General features: G+C 40.2%; 2 protein-coding genes across 2 annotated transcripts in view; one reads left to right on the forward strand and one right to left on the reverse strand.

The window, feature by feature from the left end:
* Window positions 1–744: 744 nt before the first annotated feature.
* On the reverse strand, window positions 745–5091 carry cdkn2aip (CDKN2A interacting protein). The gene is made up of 4 exons (XM_053324514.1): window positions 4934–5091; window positions 4543–4804; window positions 2978–3104; window positions 745–1296 (listed from the first exon to the last, which is right to left on the reverse strand). The coding sequence occupies exons 2-4, from the start codon at window positions 4800–4802 to the stop codon at window positions 745–747; spliced, it is 939 nt and encodes a 312-aa protein (XP_053180489.1). The 5' UTR covers window positions 4803–4804; window positions 4934–5091.
* Window positions 5092–6401: 1310 nt separating this feature from the next.
* Window positions 6402–19743, forward strand: part of tubgcp4 (tubulin, gamma complex associated protein 4) — a 20901-nt gene continuing 7559 nt past the window's right edge. The window contains exons 1-12 of the mRNA XM_053314245.1: window positions 6402–6553; window positions 7956–8084; window positions 9049–9171; window positions 9271–9324; window positions 9416–9472; window positions 10474–10553; window positions 11428–11629; window positions 12902–13067; window positions 13758–13882; window positions 13977–14027; window positions 14701–14806; window positions 19330–19437. Coding sequence (XP_053170220.1) covers window positions 6476–6553; window positions 7956–8084; window positions 9049–9171; window positions 9271–9324; window positions 9416–9472; window positions 10474–10553; window positions 11428–11629; window positions 12902–13067; window positions 13758–13882; window positions 13977–14027; window positions 14701–14806; window positions 19330–19437 — 1279 coding nt within the window. The 5' untranslated portion in view covers window positions 6402–6475. The remainder of the gene's footprint in view (window positions 6554–7955; window positions 8085–9048; window positions 9172–9270; window positions 9325–9415; window positions 9473–10473; window positions 10554–11427; window positions 11630–12901; window positions 13068–13757; window positions 13883–13976; window positions 14028–14700; window positions 14807–19329; window positions 19438–19743) is intronic.

The raw sequence follows: 19743 nt of genomic DNA on the forward strand, positions 1-19743 counted from the left end.
ATGTTGGGACTTACAGTAGAGAAGCTATTTCTCTTCTCGTTTCATTCAAACCTGTTTTTAACCTACTTCCTGTTTGTGATTAACCGACTTTTTAAATGATGCTCAAACTCTACAAAACCTTCTTGAAATACAAAGAATAAAAGTTTGTTTTTTTGCAGATGTGGTGTTGTAATCCCAGATGTTTCTCTTTGCTTTATAAAAGAACTTTATAATAACCTGTTTCACTTTGTTGGCATCTTGAACCTTATATTTTTCTTTAATGATTATTCGACTTTTTTTTTTTTTTTTTTGAATGAAGACACGAGTTTATACGTTCAAACTCTGCTACGCTGTTTGACGTCGACTATAAAAAAACCTTCCTGAAAACGTAGAATAAAGTTTTAACTTATTCTTGTTTTGGTGTTTTTTTGTTTTTTGCAGACTCTGTCAGTGACGCAGATGTGCTGATGTATCCCAGATGTTTCACCTGTATCATGTTAATATGGAGGGGGAAGCGCATCATGATAAGAATTAATGCTCCAAATGACTCAAAGACCCCCCCCCCACACACACATGCCCCTCCCCCGCCCCCCCCCTCAGTAGGTCTCGTCTCATTATACGACGCCCAGCTGCGTGACAGTCTGGTCCCGACGCAGCCGCTCACTTCCTTCAGTAGCTTCATTCAGTAAATGTCACAGCAGGAGGGGAAGGAGGAGGAGGGCGGGGGGGGGGGGGCGTCACAGTTAGCAGTTAGCTCGCTGCTCTCTATAGAGAAGCGTCTTCCAGCTGCTCGTCTTGAAAAGGGTAGCTGAGCGCGGGAGGGAAGCCCTGACTCCGAGGCTGCTCGTCCAGCAGCATCAGATCCTCCACGTCTCTCCCTTTGTACCTCCGCCTGCAGATCTTTACTGTCACTTTCCTGCCCTGAAACACTTTCAGCGCTTCTTTGGAAGCCATGGCTTTGGAGGCGGCCTCGTCCCGCCCGTACCCCGTGCCCATGTAGACAGTCTGACAGCGGATCTCGCACACGTGGCCCTCCTTCTGCGTGCGTCCCGCAGGCAGGCCGGCGATGTCCTTCAGCGGGACGAACACGCAGGTCACCGTCTGTTTGCACGACTCCACGCAGCTGCGGAGGATTTCAAAGTGGTCCAGGTTGGGGCCGAAGCCCCCCGCCGACACCAGCTTCCAGGCCACGGCCTTGTAGAGGCGGTTGAAGAAGGGCTGGTGCTCTGCCGGAGCCTGCGGAGTGGGACCAGACTTCTGACTCGCGGACCACGCCGAGCCGCATTTGCCTCGTTTCACGCAGCCGTCGCCTTCGCCCTCTGAAAACCATGACACAACAAACAGGCAGGACGGTGACGACCACACACACACACACACACACACACACACACAGACACAGACACAGACACAGACACACACACACACACACACACACACACGAAAAGACACATTTAATGAGGAAACAGAGCGCAGGTTGGGGTTCGGGGTGTTCAGAGGTAATTACACTGAGACCCCCGCTGGAGGAGGAGAGATCTCTGAAACATGTGAGTCATTCATAACAAGCATAAGACAGATGGCGGGGGGTCGCTCCCAACATGTACAGAGGCGATTCAGGGTGAAAGATTTTGGTGACCATTAAAAAATAGCTTGTTCATTATTTTCCAAACTGAAAAAAAAAGAAAAACCATCAAACTTCAGCAGGCCGTCTGGTGCTGAACTGAACTGAACTGAACTGTTTCTGGTTAACTTAACAAGATTTTCAGCCACATTTTTCTTCTAAATGCTAAATAAATTAACCTCAGAGACTGGAAAACTGTTTCCCTCTGACTCCCAGCAGTCTATTTGTCTAATTCAAACTTCTATTTTTATTGCTGATGAATTATGTTAGTTAATTTTTTTTTGTCTCCTCTGGTGGAGCAGACTGCCGCCCTGACGCTGCTGGAGAAGTTCACTCATGATTTTAATTAAAAACCTGGACGACTTCTGATTTATTTTTGTTCCTTTTTATTATTATTATTACTTTTGTTATTATTTAAAATCAGAAGCAGGTTTATCACCAAGTAGTTTTAAACATTTGCCCTGCTGCTGTTGTGAATAAAACTTCCCTTAAACTCAAAGGTTAAGAGAAAACACAAGTACTAGTAGACAGTAAGAGAAAAAAAAAAGATGATATAACTATATTTAATTTAGTTTAGTTTAGTCATTGAACTAAAACACACATGTATTAAATTAAGTAAAGAATCACATGTCCTTGTCCTTTATCTCCATTATAGAAATAGTGACAAACCAAAAGGGAAAGATAATAAAAGTAAAAATAAATAAACAATTAGGATTAAAATGTGAAATACCATAAATATAGTAAAAACATATTGTAAGTAAAAAGACCTATAGTGGGATTGTATAATTATTATGTCTTTCCAGGTGTGAACCTCAGATCGAGCCGCGTCTCTTCTCCTCGACCTCACCTTCATGGAGTCACACCTGACCTGACCTGACCTCACTCTGGCTTGTATTTACGTGTGTGTGTGTGTGTGTGTGTGTGTGTGTGTGTGTTGCTGTTTGTGTTGTAATTTCATCTCATTTTCCATCTTATTGTATCTTTGATGATGCTGGTGGTGTGGTTCAGTTTGACTGTCACCATCAATCTCATTTTAATCTCTATGTAAAGACCTTCTGTTGTTTTTAACTGTGCTCTATAAATACACTGACTGACTGTCCGTGTGTGTGTCTGTGTTGCATCTGCTTCACCACACACACACACACACACACACACACACACACACACACACACACACACACACACACACACACACACACACACACACACACACACACACACACACACACTCAAACCTGACAGAGATCTGCTGTTGTCAATTTTCCAGTTATTATGTGCCACTCTCTGTTTATCGTTCATTTCTTTTCTTTCAACTTTTAATTATAAAACATTGTAAAAAATAGAAATGAACAACATTAAAAAAGAGAAAATGTAAATTGCATTACGAGTCGAGGCGCCCCGTTTTCCTTTGCCCAGCAGCTCCTTCGTGGTTTTGTGAACGGGAGGATCTTGGACGGCTATCCCCTCACCCATCTCCTTGATCTTGTCCATCACAGACGCCGGATAACTGAGAGACGAAGGAGACAGGAAGGAGAAGATAAGAGAGAGGAGGACTTTATTAATCCTTAAAGGGAAATTAAAGTGTTACAGCAGACACTTGACATCAACCAACACTACCAAGATGCAATTAAAGGCTAAATAATATATAATAATATTAATATGATTGGGGCTGGTGTGTTCTTATTTGTTCTGTCTTAGCACTTAAACTCAACGCAGACAGTGCTGATCATATAAGGATCAATGGATCACCTTTTTGTCCCCTTGAAAGTTCTCAGAAAGATATTTTAGTGAGCTGTTTATCTGTAATATGAGAAACTTTATGACCTAGCCACCACGATGAATGCAGGGAGGAGGAGGAGAAGGACACGGAGAGTTCACATGCTTCAACATGTACATCTGTGGCAAGGTCAGCAATCAAATCAAAGTAAAAAAAGAAGTGGGATTTATTCTTTGCACAGGACGCCATTGCTTCACTTCATGTAGCAAATCGTTTTTAGCTTTTTAATAAACACTCTCAAATGTAAAAAAAAAAAATGGGTCAGATTTAACCCTGAACAATATGTAAGGGTTAAGGACAAATCACCATTACATAGGGCTGGGCAATAAATCGATATCATGATATTTTATAGATATCGTCTTATGGAATATGGAATTAAGTGTCTTTTCCTGCTTTTAAAGGCTGCATTAATGTACAAATGTATTTTTCTAAGCTTAACAGATTCTTCTATCATCTGCCTTTATCCACTTAGTCAATATATTCACATTACTGATGATTATTTATTTAAAAAAAGTCATATTTCACTAATATTTTGTGAAAGCACTGATAGTCGCCCCTGCAATATTTTAGGTTAGGTCAAAAATATCGTGATATAAATGTGTCTCTGCTGCTCAAAAATAAAAAGTATTGTATATTAGGAAAAGTCCACCTAGAAGAAATGCATATATAGTGTTTTTAAAGCTCTCAAATGTTAAAAAAGGGTCAAATTTATCCCTGAACAAACACCACTACACCATGTGTCTCTTATACTGTTTAAAATATTTTATCCTGGCTTTGAGCGCCTTTTGTTTCCAATTCTTACTGTTATTTATTTATTTATTTATTTATTTTTTTTTAAATGTAAAGCACATTGATTTGTCCCTGGGTATGAAATGCACTATATAAATAAAGCTGCCTTGCCTTAACTCTTTTATTCAGCCTTTGAGTGGATTTTGGTTTGTATGTGTGTTATTGTATATTAGGAAAAGTCCACCGAGAAGAAATGCATATATGGTGTTTTTACAGCTCTTAAATATTACACCATGTGTCTGACACTGTCTGACACTGTTTCAACTCTTTTATCCTGCCTTTATATTTATGTTTTCTACCCTCTTGTATGTGTGTTGTCATGGGGATCAGTCAGATATATCTACCTATCCACCTCCACTGTGTCTCCCCCCTTTCCTACCTGCATCCAAGGAACACATGATTAGCCCAGGCCATGGACAGAGACAGCAGCCGGTCCAGACTGCTGTTGTTGGAGCTTCCTCCTTGCTGTTGCTCTTGCTGCACTGAAGGGAAAGCCTCCATGTTCCTGAGGATGAACTCTTTGCGAGCTTCCCACTGCTTGTTGCTCTCACAGTAGCCCCTGAAAGTCTCAACCCACTGGGCCAGCTGCGGGTTCTGGTCCAGGTACTCAGACACTATGCTCTCACTATCCCCCGCCATCCCTGCAACACACAAAAACACTACTTATCTTCCATTTAAATCACATGTATTGTTATTGTAAGTTACTCCAGCTAGCTCAGATGAAGCTACTTTAGCCTAACAACACTTCCTATAGTTGTGTACCTACTTACATACAGCTGTTGTTTTGTTGCTACGTTGCCCCGGTAACCGTTAAAAAGTCCCGTTAAAATAACCGAGCCTGTTTTAAAGACATTATTTAACTCATAATAACGAAAAATACCAACTAACGTTAAGCTTCTCTCTCCGATGGTTGCCAGGTGTTGCTAGCTAACTACATGACCGAATGATGACGCAAGACTGACGTCGCTTCCCCCCTTTTTTGGGGTAAAGAACTACATTTCCCAGAAGCCTCAGTAGTAGTATTTGTAGTTTTATATTCCAGCCATTGTATAATAATAATAATAAAAAAAATTATTATTATTATTATTATTATTATTATTATTATTATAAAAATATTGTTATTATTATTATATTTTATTATTATTATTATACAATTATTATTATTATTATACAATTATTATTTTTTAAATATTATTATTATTATTATCATTATTATTATTATTTCTATATTCTCACTTTAAAACTGCAATAACAATCTCGACTCAGGTATATTATTATTCAACTTTAATATTACTTTTGTATATAATGTTACTATTCTTTCCTATGTTATATATAGGAAATATTGTTTTTTTATTGCTTTTCTACTTACTTATTATTTATTGTTCTTTGTTATTTTTACTGTCCACTTTGCTGCTGCAATATTGTATTGTATTGTATATTATTATTATTTTATTGATAATAATAATAATACTAACAATAATACAATTTATTTTCAAGTGTAGTGTAGTAAATAATAGTAACATTATATAAAAGTAAATGAGTAATATTGATGTTGAGTGATATTAGAACTGAGTTGAGATTGTTATTGCACAGTTTTAAAGTGAGTATATAGAAATAAATATATTGCACAGTTGAACTGAAAGGAGAAGTAGAGACCTAAGTGCATAAAAGCAGCAACCAGCAAGGTTATTTAAAAGTCAAAGGTTCTGCTACAAAATAAATGTTTACGTCTCTTTTAAAATCTCTCAGTAGTTTTAGGTGTTCTATCTTTTTAGATATTGATTTAGATATTACTGGCCAGTAAAAGTGCACTGTCTCTGGCAGTTTGTGCTCTTTACAAAGAAATATCGGATTCAAAATACAATGAATATCAAAAAATGCACTGAAAATATTGTTAAATTTAATTTAATTGTGATTGTTTTACCTCTGTGAACCTTTAAATAAAATTGTAAAAAATAAAATAAAATAAAATGCAATTCATAAAATAGAAATTAGAAATATAAATTAACAAGCCAATATAACTCTTTTTATTATACTATATATTTTGTATTTTGGTAGTGACCATTTTTTTGGGGAAAGGAAAAATATCCAAAAACTTTCTAGAAATAAAACATAAGAATTGAACTGTACAATCACTAACCCAACCAGCAGATTCATCCACTTCCCGTGATGCTTTGCGATGCGACGATGACGTAGTCAGCCTGCGCCAGCTCTGGGCGGCAGTTTGTGTTATTTTTGTATCGATGGATGAATAAATAAAAAACTCTGCAGCTTTTTATCCCTTAATGAAATAAACCTGCAGGTGAGTTAAGATGATTCACGAGCTGCTGCTCGCGCTGAGCGGATATCCGGGGACGATTTTCACCTGGAATAAAAGGACTGGTTTACAGGTAAGACATGCAGCTTAATGACAGAATAACACAATGTTAACCTGATATATGTGTTAATACATATACTATATATACTATATATTGATGTGAAATGTGCAGAAGTTCCTGAGATTATATGCATGTGAATGTTTCTGAGATTTATATACGGAATATAACCTCATAGAGATTAAAATAAATATGCAACGTGCAGAAAATCTGACATCTGATATGTGCAATGTTGCTGGGACTTATAGTCAGGTAAATAGTAAATAGTAGTAGTATTTAGTTAATAGTTATAGTATATAGTAAATGGTTGTAGTATATAGTAAGGTAAAATATATACTAAATAGTTATAGTATATAGTAAATAGTAGTAGTATATAGTAAAGTAAGGTATATACCAAATAGTTATAGTTACTATAACTATTTGGTATATACCTTACTTTACCTAACCCTAACCCTAACCCTTAGCTTACTATATACTATTACTATTTACTATATACTATAATATAGTATATAGTAAATAGTTATAGTATATAGTAAGTTAAGGTATATACTAAATAGTTATAGTATATAGTAAATAGTAGCAGTATATTGTAAGGTAAGGTAAATAGAGAGTAGTAGTATATAGTTAGGTAAGGCAACTAGTAAATATAAGTAGTAGTGGTATATAGTTGTAAGGTAAGTTGACTGTTTTCCCTGGATGGGGTAGAGGCAACTGGAGTCAGAAGTTTTATATATTGTTGGATGTAGGACAAAGGTCCTGAGTGAGGTCTAAGCAATGCTTTGTCTATAGACCAGTAGACTAAATTCTGTATATTGTAGATGTGTTGGATCTGCCCATATTTGGGCATGACTCAAGCTTGGGCATTATCTGTGTGGTTTAAAGTCTTTCCCCGGAGGAGTGAAACTTCAGAATTAAAGGAAGCATCAGAACATAACGTGTACTGATCATTCATTCACTTCTCCTTCATGAAGTAAATAAACCTTTTCAATGCAAGACATCCTGGACTCCTGTCTACTCTCTCCATTGATGTATGGGCTGCATAATTAAAATCACTATCAGTATATATCAGGGTTATTCAATTAAAATTCACTGAGGTCCAATTTGTGAAAATGTCCAGAACATCATAATGTCTGTGTTATTATTTTACAGTAGCTTGAAGTAGCATTGTAGTTACATGACGGAGGTATAAAGGCTCAGAAATAGTTTGTGTTTTATTGTAGCACCTTACAGGCTTCAGAAAACATAAAAAAACAGGGAACGTGACGGGCTGACAGGCTTGTAGTTTTTATTTAAAATTACTTATTAACATTATAAAAACTCAAATAATTGTAGTGTTAAAGGGACAGGGGCGGTACCACGAAAAATACCGACCTCGCTACCCTCGCTTTTGCATCATGAGCTTTGTTTTGGTCTACAGGTTTCCCAGGATCTGCCCTTCCTTCACCCCAGTGAGACCAGCGTCCTCAACCGACTCTGTAAACTGGGCTCGGACTACATACGCTTCACAGAGTTCATAGAGCAACACACCGGCCATGTGCATCAACAAGTGAGTGTAGAGTCATCACATGTGCTTCATAACAACATTTAAACACATTCAGCCTGGAAAATATTAGCTTGGTTCACTGGAAATGTTCTTTAAAACACTATATCCATATCAGTTTAATGTTTATTTGGCTGGAAAACTACACAAATATATACAGCACCTTACTCTGTTATCTGTTAATAAAATGGATAAATCCATTTCACTGTATTTATTTCCTTAATGACTCACATTCATGAGAACAAAACTTCACTTCCTGTGACTTATCTTCCAATTAGATAGTTTAAAGCTCATAGTTAGACTTGGTTTGGGAGATTTTTTTAAAATAAATTAACAAAATATAAATAAATTCTGGACAATGTAGACGTCCTTTTTTATGTTAAGCGACTAAATATTCCAGCTATTCCAAGGTAATCATGTCTTTTTATTGTCATTCTTTTATTTTTATTTTTACTGTATGGAGGCGAAGGCACATGTTATTATTTGTTTATTAATTTTAATTTTAATTTTATTTGTTGTCTTTTTAATTTTGATTTAATTTAATTTAATTTAATTTATTGTTTTTTATTTATATTTATATTTTATTTTTATTTTTATTTTATTTGTTTTTTTATTTTATTTTATTTATATTTTATTTTTATTTTTATTTTTTTTTATTTTTTATTTTTTATTTTTTATTTTTTATTTTTATTTTAATTTATATTCTATTTTATTTTATTTATTGTTTTTTATTTTAATTTAATTTAATTTATTTTTATTTTTATATTTTTTAAATGTTTTTATTTCCCCCCTCCTTTTTGTTGTTCTTGTTTCTGTCTTTCTATTTATTTTCTTTTTCTCCCTTCTGTTCTGTTACATTCTTGTTTCATGCTCTGCAATTATTTTGTAATGTAGATTATACTTAAAGAGGAGATAATAAATAAATAAATGAATGAAGGAGTAACGTGCATGCTTTGCTTTTTATTTCTAGGAGCATCACACGAACCAGCCCGTCCCGACTGGCCTTCATGGGATTTACTTGCGGGCGTTCTGCACCGGACTCGACTCGATCCTGCAGCCGTACAGACAAGCTCTGCTGGACCTGGAACACGAGGTAAAACCCAACGATGACGCTGCTGCCACAAAAAAAAAAAAAAAAAAAGGTGAAGCAGGCGAAGAAGAGACGCTCATTGAATCTGTGTTTATGTTTCAGTTCCTCGGAGATCCACATCTGACGATATCACACGTGAACTATAAACTCGATCAGGTAAAACATTAGAAAGATGTTTTTAATTTAATTTTTATTATTATAATGAAGTCTATATTCAACATGTATGTGCTTTTTCTCTTGTCTTTAGTTCCAGTTGCTGTTTCCCTCTGTGATGGTCGTGGTAGAGACTATAAAGTCACAGAAGGTAAGGATTGTATATACTGTAAGACTGTTTCACCATATAACTTAAAGTCCGTGTAAAGTAAGAATAAATATGTGTTCTGAGTTTGACATACCACAGAAAAGTGTGTTGTTAACCACCCTGCCAAATTTGAATTATTAAAAAAATCGCCAAATATATGAAATTAGGCTTCAAAGTTATGTAAAAATCAGCCTCTTTCTCTGCTCCCAAACGCTGTGGGCGTGGCCTCCGAGTCAGCTGAAGCCCCGCCCCCTACCAAGTGTCACCTGTCAATCAAAGTCACCACCTCTACCAGAAACCTTTGAAAAAAAAGACTTTCTTCCTTGCCCTTCCTTCTTTCCTTCCTTCCTAATCCCTTTTCCTTCCTTCCTTCTTTCCTTCCCTGCTTCTGTCCTTCTTTCCCCCCCCCTTCTTTCCTTTCCTTTCCTTCCTTCCTTCCTTCCTTCCTTCCTTTCATCTTTCCTTCCTTCCTTCTTTCCCTCCATCCTTCCTTCCTGCCTTCTTTTCCTTTCTTCCTTTACCATTTCCCTTCCTTCTTTCCTTCCTTCCTAATCCTTTTTCCTTCCTTCCTTCCTTCCTAATCCTTTTTCCTTCCTTCCTTCCTTCCTTCCTTCCTTTCATCTTTCCTTCCGTCCTACCTCTCTTTCTTCCTGTCGTCCTTCCTTCCTTCCTTTCATCTTTCCTTCCATCTTTCTTTCCCTCCATCCTTCCTTCCTGTCTTCTTTTCCTTTCTTCCTTTAACCTTTCCCTTCCTTCTTTCCTTCCTTCCTAATCCTTTTTCCTTCCTTCCTTCCTTCCTTCCTTCCTGTTTACTGTCATTTCTATCTTGTTTTGTTTCACTGCCTATATATATAAACATTTATCCAATTATCAAAATGTTGTTACATGAGTTTAATTATCGTATATCGCTTGGTCACATCTGACCAAATAAAATACTCTGATACATCTGTCTGAGTAACTGAGCCGGTCTTTGTCTCGTCTTTGTCTCGTGTCTCTGTGTTTAGATCCACGGTTGTCAGATCCTGGAGACGGTTTATAAGCACAGCTGTGGCGGACTTCCTCCTGTACGCATGGCTTTAGAGAAGTGAGTCTGCACCGAGCTTCAGTTTATTGATTTCCCTTTTATTCATTGCATCGAGTTCTTTTAATGCAACTCCTCATAACTCTCATATTTGAGCCACACTCTAAACCAGGGGGGTGAAACATGAGGCCCGTGGGCTATAACCGGCCCGTCGAAGTGTCCAATCCGGCCCACTTTCCTTTTCTGTGTTCTTTTCCTTCCTTCCTTCCTTCCTTACTTACTTACTTACTTACTTACTTACTTACTTACTTCTTTCCTTCCTTCCTTCCTTCCTTCCTTCCTTCCTTCCTTCCTTCCCTCCCTCCTTCCTTCATTCCATCTTTCCTTCCTGTCTTCTTTTCCTTTTTCCTTTCCCTTCCTTCCCTCTGTCCTTCCTTTCTTCCTCCCTTTCTTCCTCCCTTTCTTTTTTGTTTCCTTCCTTCCTCCCTTTCTTCATTCATTCATTCATTCATTCATTATTCATTCATTCATTTATTCCTCCCTTTCTTCCTTCCTTCCTTCCTTGTTTCATTCCTTCCTTCCTTCCTTTCTTCTTTTCATCTTTCCTTCCCTCTGTCTTTCCTTCTGTCATTCCTTCCATCTTTCCTTCCTTCCTTGTTTCATTCCTTCCTTCCTTCCTTTCTTCTTTTCATCTTTCCTTCCCTCTGTCTTTCCTTCTGTCATTCCTTCCATCTTTCCTTCCTTCCTTTTGTCTTTCCTTCCTTTCTTCCTTCCCTCCTTCCTTCCTTCCTTCCTTCCTTCCTTCCTTCCTTCCTTCCATTTTGTTGTTTATCTACAGTTTTCTATACCTAGTATATATTATTTCATTTTTAACATCCAAATAATAAACTAAACTAAGCCTGAAGATGTGTTTTTTAATATTTAATCCTGTGTTTAGGATCCTGGCCGTGTGCCACGGTGTGATGTACAAGCAGCTGGCGGCTTGGATGCTTCACGGACTGCTGCTGGACCAGAGCGAGGAGTTTTTCATCAAGCAGGGTCCGAGCGCGGGAGGAGCCGCCGCCAACCAGGAGGAAGACGAGGAAGACCTGGGGCTCGGAGGCTTGAGCGGGAAACAGCTCAGAGAACTGCAGGACCTGGTGAGAGCTGAGCTTTATACTGAAGGAGACGATGCTTTTATTGTTGTAACTCCATCATTTCCTCCTCAGTATTAGATCAGCTAGCAATTTAACCTTTGTGTCCTTCTTTCCTTTCCTTCCTTCCTTCCTTCCTTTTTTCCTTCCTCCCTCCCTCCCTTCCTTCCTTCCTTTATTCATCCCTCCCTCCCTCCCTTCCTTCCTTCCTTCCTTCCTTTATTCCTTCTTCCCTCCCTTCCTTCTTTCCTTCCTTCATTCCATCCCTCCTTCCTCCATTCCTTCCTTCATTCCTTCCTTCCTTTATTCCTCCCTCCCTCCCCCCCTTCCTTCATTCCTTCTGTCATTCCTTCCTTCCTTCCTTCCTTTATTCCTTCTTCCCTCCCTTCCTTCTTTCCTTCCTTCATTCCATCCCTCCTTCCTTCCTTCCTCCCTTCCTTCATTCCTTCCTTCCTTTATTCCTTCCTTCCTCCCTCCCTTCCTTCATTCCTTCTGTCCTTCCTTCCGTCCCTCCTTCCTTCCTTCTGTCCAGTTTATATGGTTACACCACTTAGACATTTTTGCCACAGTCCTCTAATATATTCTCCTTCCTTCCTTCCTTCCTTCCTTCCTTCCTTTCTCCCTCCCTCCTTCCTTCCTTGCTTCCTTCCTTCCTTCCTCCCTCCTCTCTTTCTTTCCTCCCCTCACCTTCCTCCCTTCCTCCCTACCTTCCTGCTTGGCTTTTGTTTATTATTATATTTATAAACTGAGCTTTGATTCCTGTCCCGTTGTGCAGCGTCTGATCGAGGAGGAGAACATGCTGGCTCCTTCCTTCCCTCCTTCCTCCCTCCCTCCTCTCTTTCTTTCTTCCCCACACCTTCCTCCCTTCCTTCTTTCCTTTCTGCTTGGCTTTAAATTTGACTAAACCTTTGATTCCTGTCCCGCTGTGTTGTGTTCGTGCAGCGTCTGATCGAGGAGGAGAACATGCTGGTTCCGTCTCTCCAGCAGTTCTCCTTGCGGACTGAGATGCTTCCTTCTTCCTTCCTTCTTCCTTCCTTCCTTCCTTCCCTTCCTTCTCCCCTTACTTCCTTCCTCCTTTCCTTCCTCCTTTCCTTCCTACCTTCCTCTTTTCCTCCTTCCGTCCTTTCTTCCTTCCTTCCTTCCTTCCTTTGTTCTTCCTTCCTCCCTCCTCTCTTTCTTTCCTCCCCTCACCTTCCTTCCTTCCTCCCTTCCTTCTTTCCTTCCTTCTTTCATTATTATATTTATAAACTGAGCTTTGATTCCTGTCCCGTTGTGCAGCGTCTGATCGAGGAGGAGAACATGCTGGCTCCGTCTCTGCAGCAGTTCTCCCTGCGGACGGAGATGCTTCCTTCTTACATTCCCGTCAGAGTGGCCGAGAAGATCCTGTTTGTGGGAGAATCCGTCCAGATGTTTGAAAACCACAACCACAGCCCGTCCAGAGCTCGTAAGTACATCCTTCTTTCTTCATCCCTTCCTTCCTCCTTTCCTTCCTTCTTCCTTCCTTCCTTCCTCCCTCCTTTCCTTCCTTCTTCATCCTTTCCTTATGTACATTTTCCTTCCTCCTCTGTCCTTCTTTCCGTCTTTCCTCCCTTCCATCCTCCCTTCCTCCTTCCTCCCTTCTTCCTCCCTTCCTTCTTTCCTCCTTTCCTTCCTTCTTCATCCCTTCCTTCCTCCTTTCTTCCTTCCTTCTTCCCTCCTTTCCTTCCTCGTTCCTCCCTTCCATCATCCCTTCTTCATCCCCTCCTTCCTCCTTTCCTTCCTCTTTCCTCCCTTCCTTCCTCCCTCCTTTCCTTCCTTCTTCCTCCCTCCCTTCCTTCCTCCTTTCCTTCCTTCTTCCTTCATTCCTCCTTTCCTTCTTCCTTCATTCCTCCTTTCCTTCTTCCTTCCTTCTTCCTTTCTTCCTCCCTTCCATCCTCCCTTCTTCCTCCTTTCCTTCTTTCTTCCTTCCTTTTTGCCTTATGTGATTAAAATAACACAGCTGACACCTTCTTCTTCTTCTTCTTCTTCTTCTTCTTCTTCTTCTTCTTCTTCTTCTTCTTCTTCTTCTTCTCCTCCTCCTTCTTCTCCTTCTTCTCTTCTTCTTCTTCTTCTTCTTCTTCTTCTTCTTCTTCTTCTTCTTCTTCGTGTGTTTCAGGCTCCATACTGAAGCACCAGGAGGACTCGTTTGCCTCGGAGCTGCACAGACTCAAGCAGCAGCCTCTCTTCAGTCTGGTGGATTTTGAGAACATGATCGATCGTATCAGGAGCACGGTGGCGGAGGTGAGAGCTCGTTCAGCGTTCAGTGTTTTACGTTATTTTGCTCAAAAGAAGCTCGAAATGTGACAGAAATGACTCGTCTGAATGTGACTTTCAGCATCTGTGGACGTTGATGGTGGAGGAGTCAGATCTGCTGGAGCAGCTCAAGGTTTGTACTCGTTCCTTCCTTCTTTCCGTCTTTCCTTCTCTCCATCTTTTCTTCTTTCCTTCCTTCCTTCCTTCTATCCTTCCTTCCTTCTATCCTTGCATCCATATTTCCTTCCTTCCTTCCTTATTTCCGTCTGTCCTTCCTTCCTTCCTTCATTCCTTCTTTCCCTCTTTCCTTCATTCCTTCTTTCCCCTCTTTCCTTCCATCCATATTTCCTTCTTTCCCTCTTTCCTTCCTTCCTTACTTCATTCCTTCTATCCTTCCATCCATATTTCCTTCCCTTCCTTCCTTCCTTCCTTCCTTCCGTCTGTCCTTCCTTCTTTCCTTCCTCCCTTCCTTTCGTCTGTCCTTCCCTTCTTTCCTCCCTTCCTTCCGTCTGTCCTTCCGTCTGTCCTTCCTTCGTTCCTCCCTTCCTTCCGTCTGTCCTTCCTTCTTTCCTCCCTTCCTTCCTTCCTTCATTCCTTCTATCCTTCCATCCATATTTTCTTCCTTCCTTCTTTCCTTCCTTCCTTCTTTCCCTATTTCCTTTCATCCATATTTTCCTTCCTTCATTCCTTCCTTCCTTCATTCCTTCCTTCCTTCCTTCCTTCCCTCTTTCCTTCCCTCATCAGTTCTGGATCATAACTAAACTAAATGAGCAGCGTTTCTTGATGTTCTTCGTGTCTCCTTCCAGATCATTAAGGACTTCTACCTGCTGGGTCGTGGAGAGCTCTACCAGGTTTTTATTGACCTCGCTCAGCACATGTTGAAAGCTCCGCCGACAGCCGTCACTGAACACGGTAAAGTCTACACACATTTATTTAATGTTTATATTACTGACATAACTCCTCTTGTGACAAAGCCTAGATTTTAGTAATAGGGACTAGGGCTGGGCAATTAATTAAAAAATAATCGAAACTGACATTTAGAAACTCTAATCAACTTAATCTTGCTCATATCAGTTAGTTGTAGTGTTCACTGTTGCCATGACAACAAACCATGATCTTTACATAGTTCTAATCAAGTAAACTAGACATTAACCACAGCTTCCTTCCCCTTTTCCTTTCTTCCTCCCTCCTTCTTTCCTTCCTTCCTTCCTTCCTTCCTTCCTTCCTTCCTTCCTCTCTCTTTCCTCCCTTCCTTCTGTCCTCCCTTCCTCCTTCTTTCCTTCCCTCCTTCCTTTCCTCTGTCCTTCTTTCCCTCCTCCTTCCTTCCTCCCTCCCTCCTTTCTTTCCTTCCTTTCTCCCTCCCTCCTACCTTCCTTCGTCCTCCCTTCCTCCCTCCTTCTCTCTTTCATTCCTTCCTCTCTCTTTCCTCCCTTCCTCCCTCCCTCCTTCTTTCCTTCCTTTCCTCTGTCCTTCTTTCCTTCCTTTCCTCTGTCCTTCTTTCCTTCCTTCCTCCCTTCCTCCCTCCCCCTCCCTCTTTCCTTCCTTCCCTCTGTCCTTCTTTCCTTCCTTCCTCCCTTCCTTTTTCCCTCCCTCCTACCTTCCTTCTTCCTCCCTTCCTTCCTCCGTCTTTCCTTCCTTCATTTTAACCCAAACCATGATCTTTACATAGTTCTAATCCAGTAAACTAGACACTAAACACAGCTTCACACCTTAAAAACATCTTTATCTTCACTCCCTAAAGATCCTCATGTGTGAGGGCAGCAGTGGAAAATACTAAACTAAAGAAACTGTGAAAATACATCATTGTTCATCAAGGGTGGAGATAATCGTAATCGAGGTTAAAAGTTCAATTAATCGTGATTTTGATTTTTGCCATAATCGCCCAGCTCTAATAGGGACAAATATAAATATACATAGACAGGCTGGAACAACTGTCTGATGCAAATATAGCTGAGTTTATAGCTGATGCTAATTTTGTAACACCTGTTGCCTGGAGGGGTCTTTGTGAAAGTAGTTAAAGGAGTTAAAACCAAAGGAGGTAAACCAAATAAACCCGTACAGTAAATGAAATATAGCACAGGATAAAACAAGAAGAGAAGCAACGTAAAACATAATGCACACCTGTTGCCTGGAGGGGTCTTTGTGAAAGTAAGAGATTAAAATAGTAAAAAAAGGAGGGAGGGAGAAAGGAAAAGAAGAAGAAAGGAGGGAGGAAGGACAGGAAGGAAAGAAGGACAGGAAAGAAGGAAGGGAAGAAAGGAAGGAAAAAAAGGAAGGAAAGAAGGAGGGAGGGCGGAAGGGAGGACAGAAGGAAGGGAGGAAAAGAGAGGAAGGAAAGAAAGAAGGGAAGAAAGAAGGAATAACGTTATAAATATGAGCTAAAAAATAATTCAAACAAGTTTCAAAGGTACTGATGCATCATTTTATCATTTTAGCACAATGTTTTTATTTGAATCTCATTTTAATGCAGTTTTCCAGACAGGCTGTCGGCTGTTAACACCAACGTCTTTATGCTAATGCTACTGTTACTGCGGAGGAGACATCAACTTTATTAATATGGAACAGCTGCACATTTATTTATGGATATATATATATCATGTCTAAAACACTCAGCATGAGCTTCACTGTGCTTTTATTAATGTAAGACAAAGCAAAGACAGTTTATTTCATTTAACTGCAAAACACACTGCAGGAAAAGTGTTATTAGATATTAAATCAGTTTATCTGTCCTTTCCTATGTCCTTCTTTCCTTCCTTCCTTTATCTGTATGAATGATGTCATGATTATAAAGCTTTATAAGAGCAGAGAATTTACATTTTAATGATGTTTTTCTTCATTATCTGAGAGAGAGGAAGGAATGAAAGAGAGAAGGAGGGAGGAAGGAAGGAAGGAAGGAAGGAGGGATGGAGGAAACAAGGAAGGAGGGAGGTAGAAAGGAAAAGAGGAAGGGAGGACAGGAAGCAAAGGACAGAAGAAAGAAGGAAGGAAGGAAAGAAGGAGGGAGAGAGGAAGGGAGGACAGAAAAGAAGGGAGGAAGGGAGGACAGAAGGAAGGGAGGAAAAGAGAGGAAGGAACGAAAGAGAGAAGGCGAGAGGAAGGAAGGAAGGAAGGAATGATGGAACAGTCAAAAACAGACGTGGGTTGGTGAAAGGAGGAAGGAAGGGAGGAAGAAAGAAGGTAGCAGGGAGGAAACAAGGAAGGTAGGAGAAAAGAAGGAAAGAGGGAGGGAGAAAGGAAGGAAAGAAAGAAGGACAGAGGAAAGAAGGAAGGGAGGAAAGGAAGATTTATTTATGACTCTATATATCATGTCTAAAACACTCAGCATGAGCTTCAGTGTGCTTTTATTAATGTAAGACAAAGCAAAGACAGTTTATTTCATTTAACTGTAAAACACACTGCAGGAAAAGTGTTATTAGATATTAAATCAGTTTATCTGTATTCTTTATTATCTGCAACATTAGCTTCCCTAGCTGGGCTTTCTTTCATTCTTTCTTTCTTCCTTCCTTCCTTCCTTCCTTCCTTCCTTTCTTCTTTTCATTTCTTCCTTTCCCCTTTTCCCTCCTTCCTTCCTTCCTTCCTCCCCTCCTTCTGTCCTTCCATCTTTCCTTCTTTCTTTCCTTCCTTCCTTCCTTCCTTCCTTCCTTCCTTCCTCTTCATCCCTTCCTTCCTCCTTTTCCTTCCTTCCTTCCTTCCATCCTCCCTTCTTCCTCCCTTCCTTCCTCCTTTCCGTCTTTCTTCACCCTCCTTTCCTTCCTTCCTTCCTTCTTTCCTCTGTCCTTCTTTCCTTCCTGTCCTCCCTCCCTCCCTCCTTCCTTCCTTCCTTCCTCCCTCCCACTTTTCCTTTCTCCCTCCCTCCTCCCTCCCTCCTGTCTTCATTTCCTTCTTCCTCCCCTTCCTTCCTCCTTTCCTTCTTTCCTATGTCCTTCTTTCCTTCTTTCCTTTATCTGTATGAATGATATCATATTTATAAAGGATAAAAGAGAGAATTTAAATTTTAATGTTTTCTTCATTATCTGGTTTTATTGTCCACTTTCTCCAAATATTAGCAGCCCTTAAAAAGAAGAAAGTGGAGTGTGTAAGGGTCAGATTGTGTTTTAGCAGCATATAATTTTTTGTGACATATTTAAGCAGCAAACGTGCAGTTATATCCTCCCTGCTTAGCATTTACTGCTCCTTCCTTCCTTCCTTCCTTCCTTTCTTCTTTTCATCTTTCCTTCTGTCATTCCTTCTATCTTTCCTTCCTGTCTTCTTTTCATTTCTTCCTTTCCTCTTTCCCATCCCTCCTAATCCTTTTTCCTTCCTTCCTGTCTTCTTTTCCTTTCTCCCTCCCTCCTTCCTTGTTTCCACCCTCCCTCCTTCCTCCTTCCTTCCTCCCTCCTTTCATACGTTCCTTCCTTCCTTCCTTCCTCCCTTCCATCCTCCCTTCTTCCTCCCTTCCTTCCTCCTTTCCGTCTTTCTTCATCCCTCCTTTCCTTCCTTCCTTCCTTCTTTCCTCTGTCCTTCTTTCCTTCCTGTCCTCCCTTCCTCCCTCCCTCCTTCCTTCCTTCCTTCCTGTCCTCCCTTCCTCCCTCCCTCCTTCTTTCCTTCCTTCCTTCCTTTCTTCCCTTCCTTCCTCCTTTCCTTCTTTCCTATGTCCTTCTTTCCTTCCTTTATCTGTATGAATGATATCATAAGTAGAAAGTGGAGTAAATGGGAGAGGGTGTAAGGGTCAGATTGTGTTTAGCAGCGTATCATTTTTTGTGACATATTAAAGCAGCAAACGTGCAGTTATATCCTCCCTGCTTAGCGTTTACTGTCAGAGCTCAGTGATTACCGTGGTGACTGAATGCATAATTAATATCATGTGCTTTTTTGTTTCTTCCTTCCTTCCTTCCTTCCTTCCTTCCTCTTTTCCTTTCTCCCTCCCTCCTTCCTTTTTTCCTCCCTCCCTCCTGCCTTCCTTCTTCCTCCCTTCCATCCTCCTTTCCTTCCTTCTTTCCTCTGTCCTTCTTTCCTTCCATCCTCCCTCCCTCTTTTCCTTTCTCCCTCCCTCCTTCCTTGTTTCCACCCTCCCTCCTTCCTCCTTCCTTCCTCCCTCCTCCCTCCTTTCATACGTTCCTTCCTTCCTTCCTTTCTCCCTCCCTCCTTCCTTGTTCCCTCCCTTCCTCCTGCCTTCCTTCTTCCTCCTTTCCTTTCCTTCCACCTTTCCTTCTTTCCTATGTCCTTCTTTCCTTCCTTCCTGTATCTATGAATGATATCATAAGGAGAAAGTGGAGTAAATGGGAGAGTGTGTAAGGGTCAGATTGTGTTTAGCAGCGTATAATTTTTTTTGACATATTTAAGCAGAAAACGTGCAGTTATATCCTCCCTGCTTAGCATTTCCTGTCAGAGCTCAGTGATTACCGTGGTAACTGAATGCATAATTAATATAATGTGCTTTTTTTGTGTTTTGACAGATGTGAATGTGGCGTTCCAGCAGGCGGCTCATAAAGTGTTACTGGACGATGATAACCTGCTTCCTCTGCTGCACCTCACCGTCGACTACCAGGGCAAAGACAGCAAAGGTTCAAAGATCACGAGTTTATAATAAATGTGTTATAATAAAATCTGTTATAATAAATGTGTTATAATAAAATCTGTTATAATAAATGTGTTATAGAAATCTGTTGAGGTGATTTAAGGAGAAACTGCTGATTTTATTTAAGAGTTTATCGCCATCTAGTGTTTCTATGATGAAACTGCTTTAAAATGAAGAGAGCAGCCTGAGTCTGTTCTGACTGTTCCTTCTTTCCTTCCTTCCTCCCTTCCTCCTTCTTTCCTTCCTTCCTCCTTTCCTTCCTTCCTTCCTTCCTCCCTCCTCCCTTCTTTCC

This window comes from Scomber japonicus, chromosome 1 (genome assembly GCF_027409825.1).
Source record: "Scomber japonicus isolate fScoJap1 chromosome 1, fScoJap1.pri, whole genome shotgun sequence".
Taxonomy (NCBI): domain Eukaryota; kingdom Metazoa; phylum Chordata; class Actinopteri; order Scombriformes; family Scombridae; genus Scomber; species Scomber japonicus.

What these genes read in the sequence shown, in the direction of transcription:
- cdkn2aip (XM_053324514.1), bottom strand. Translation starts at nt 4,802, where the DNA reads ATGGCGGGGGATAGTGAGAGCATAGTGTCTGAGTACCTGGACCAGAAC. An exon ending in CATGTGTTCCTTGGATGCAG is followed by an intron (nt 3,105 to 4,542) that starts GTAGGAAAGGGG and finishes TTCGTCTCTCAG; the next exon opens with TTATCCGGCGTCTGTGATGG. An exon ending in GGGGCGCCTCGACTCGTAAT is followed by an intron (nt 1,297 to 2,977) that starts GCAATTTACATT and finishes TGGTTTTCAGAG; the next exon opens with GGCGAAGGCGACGGCTGCGT.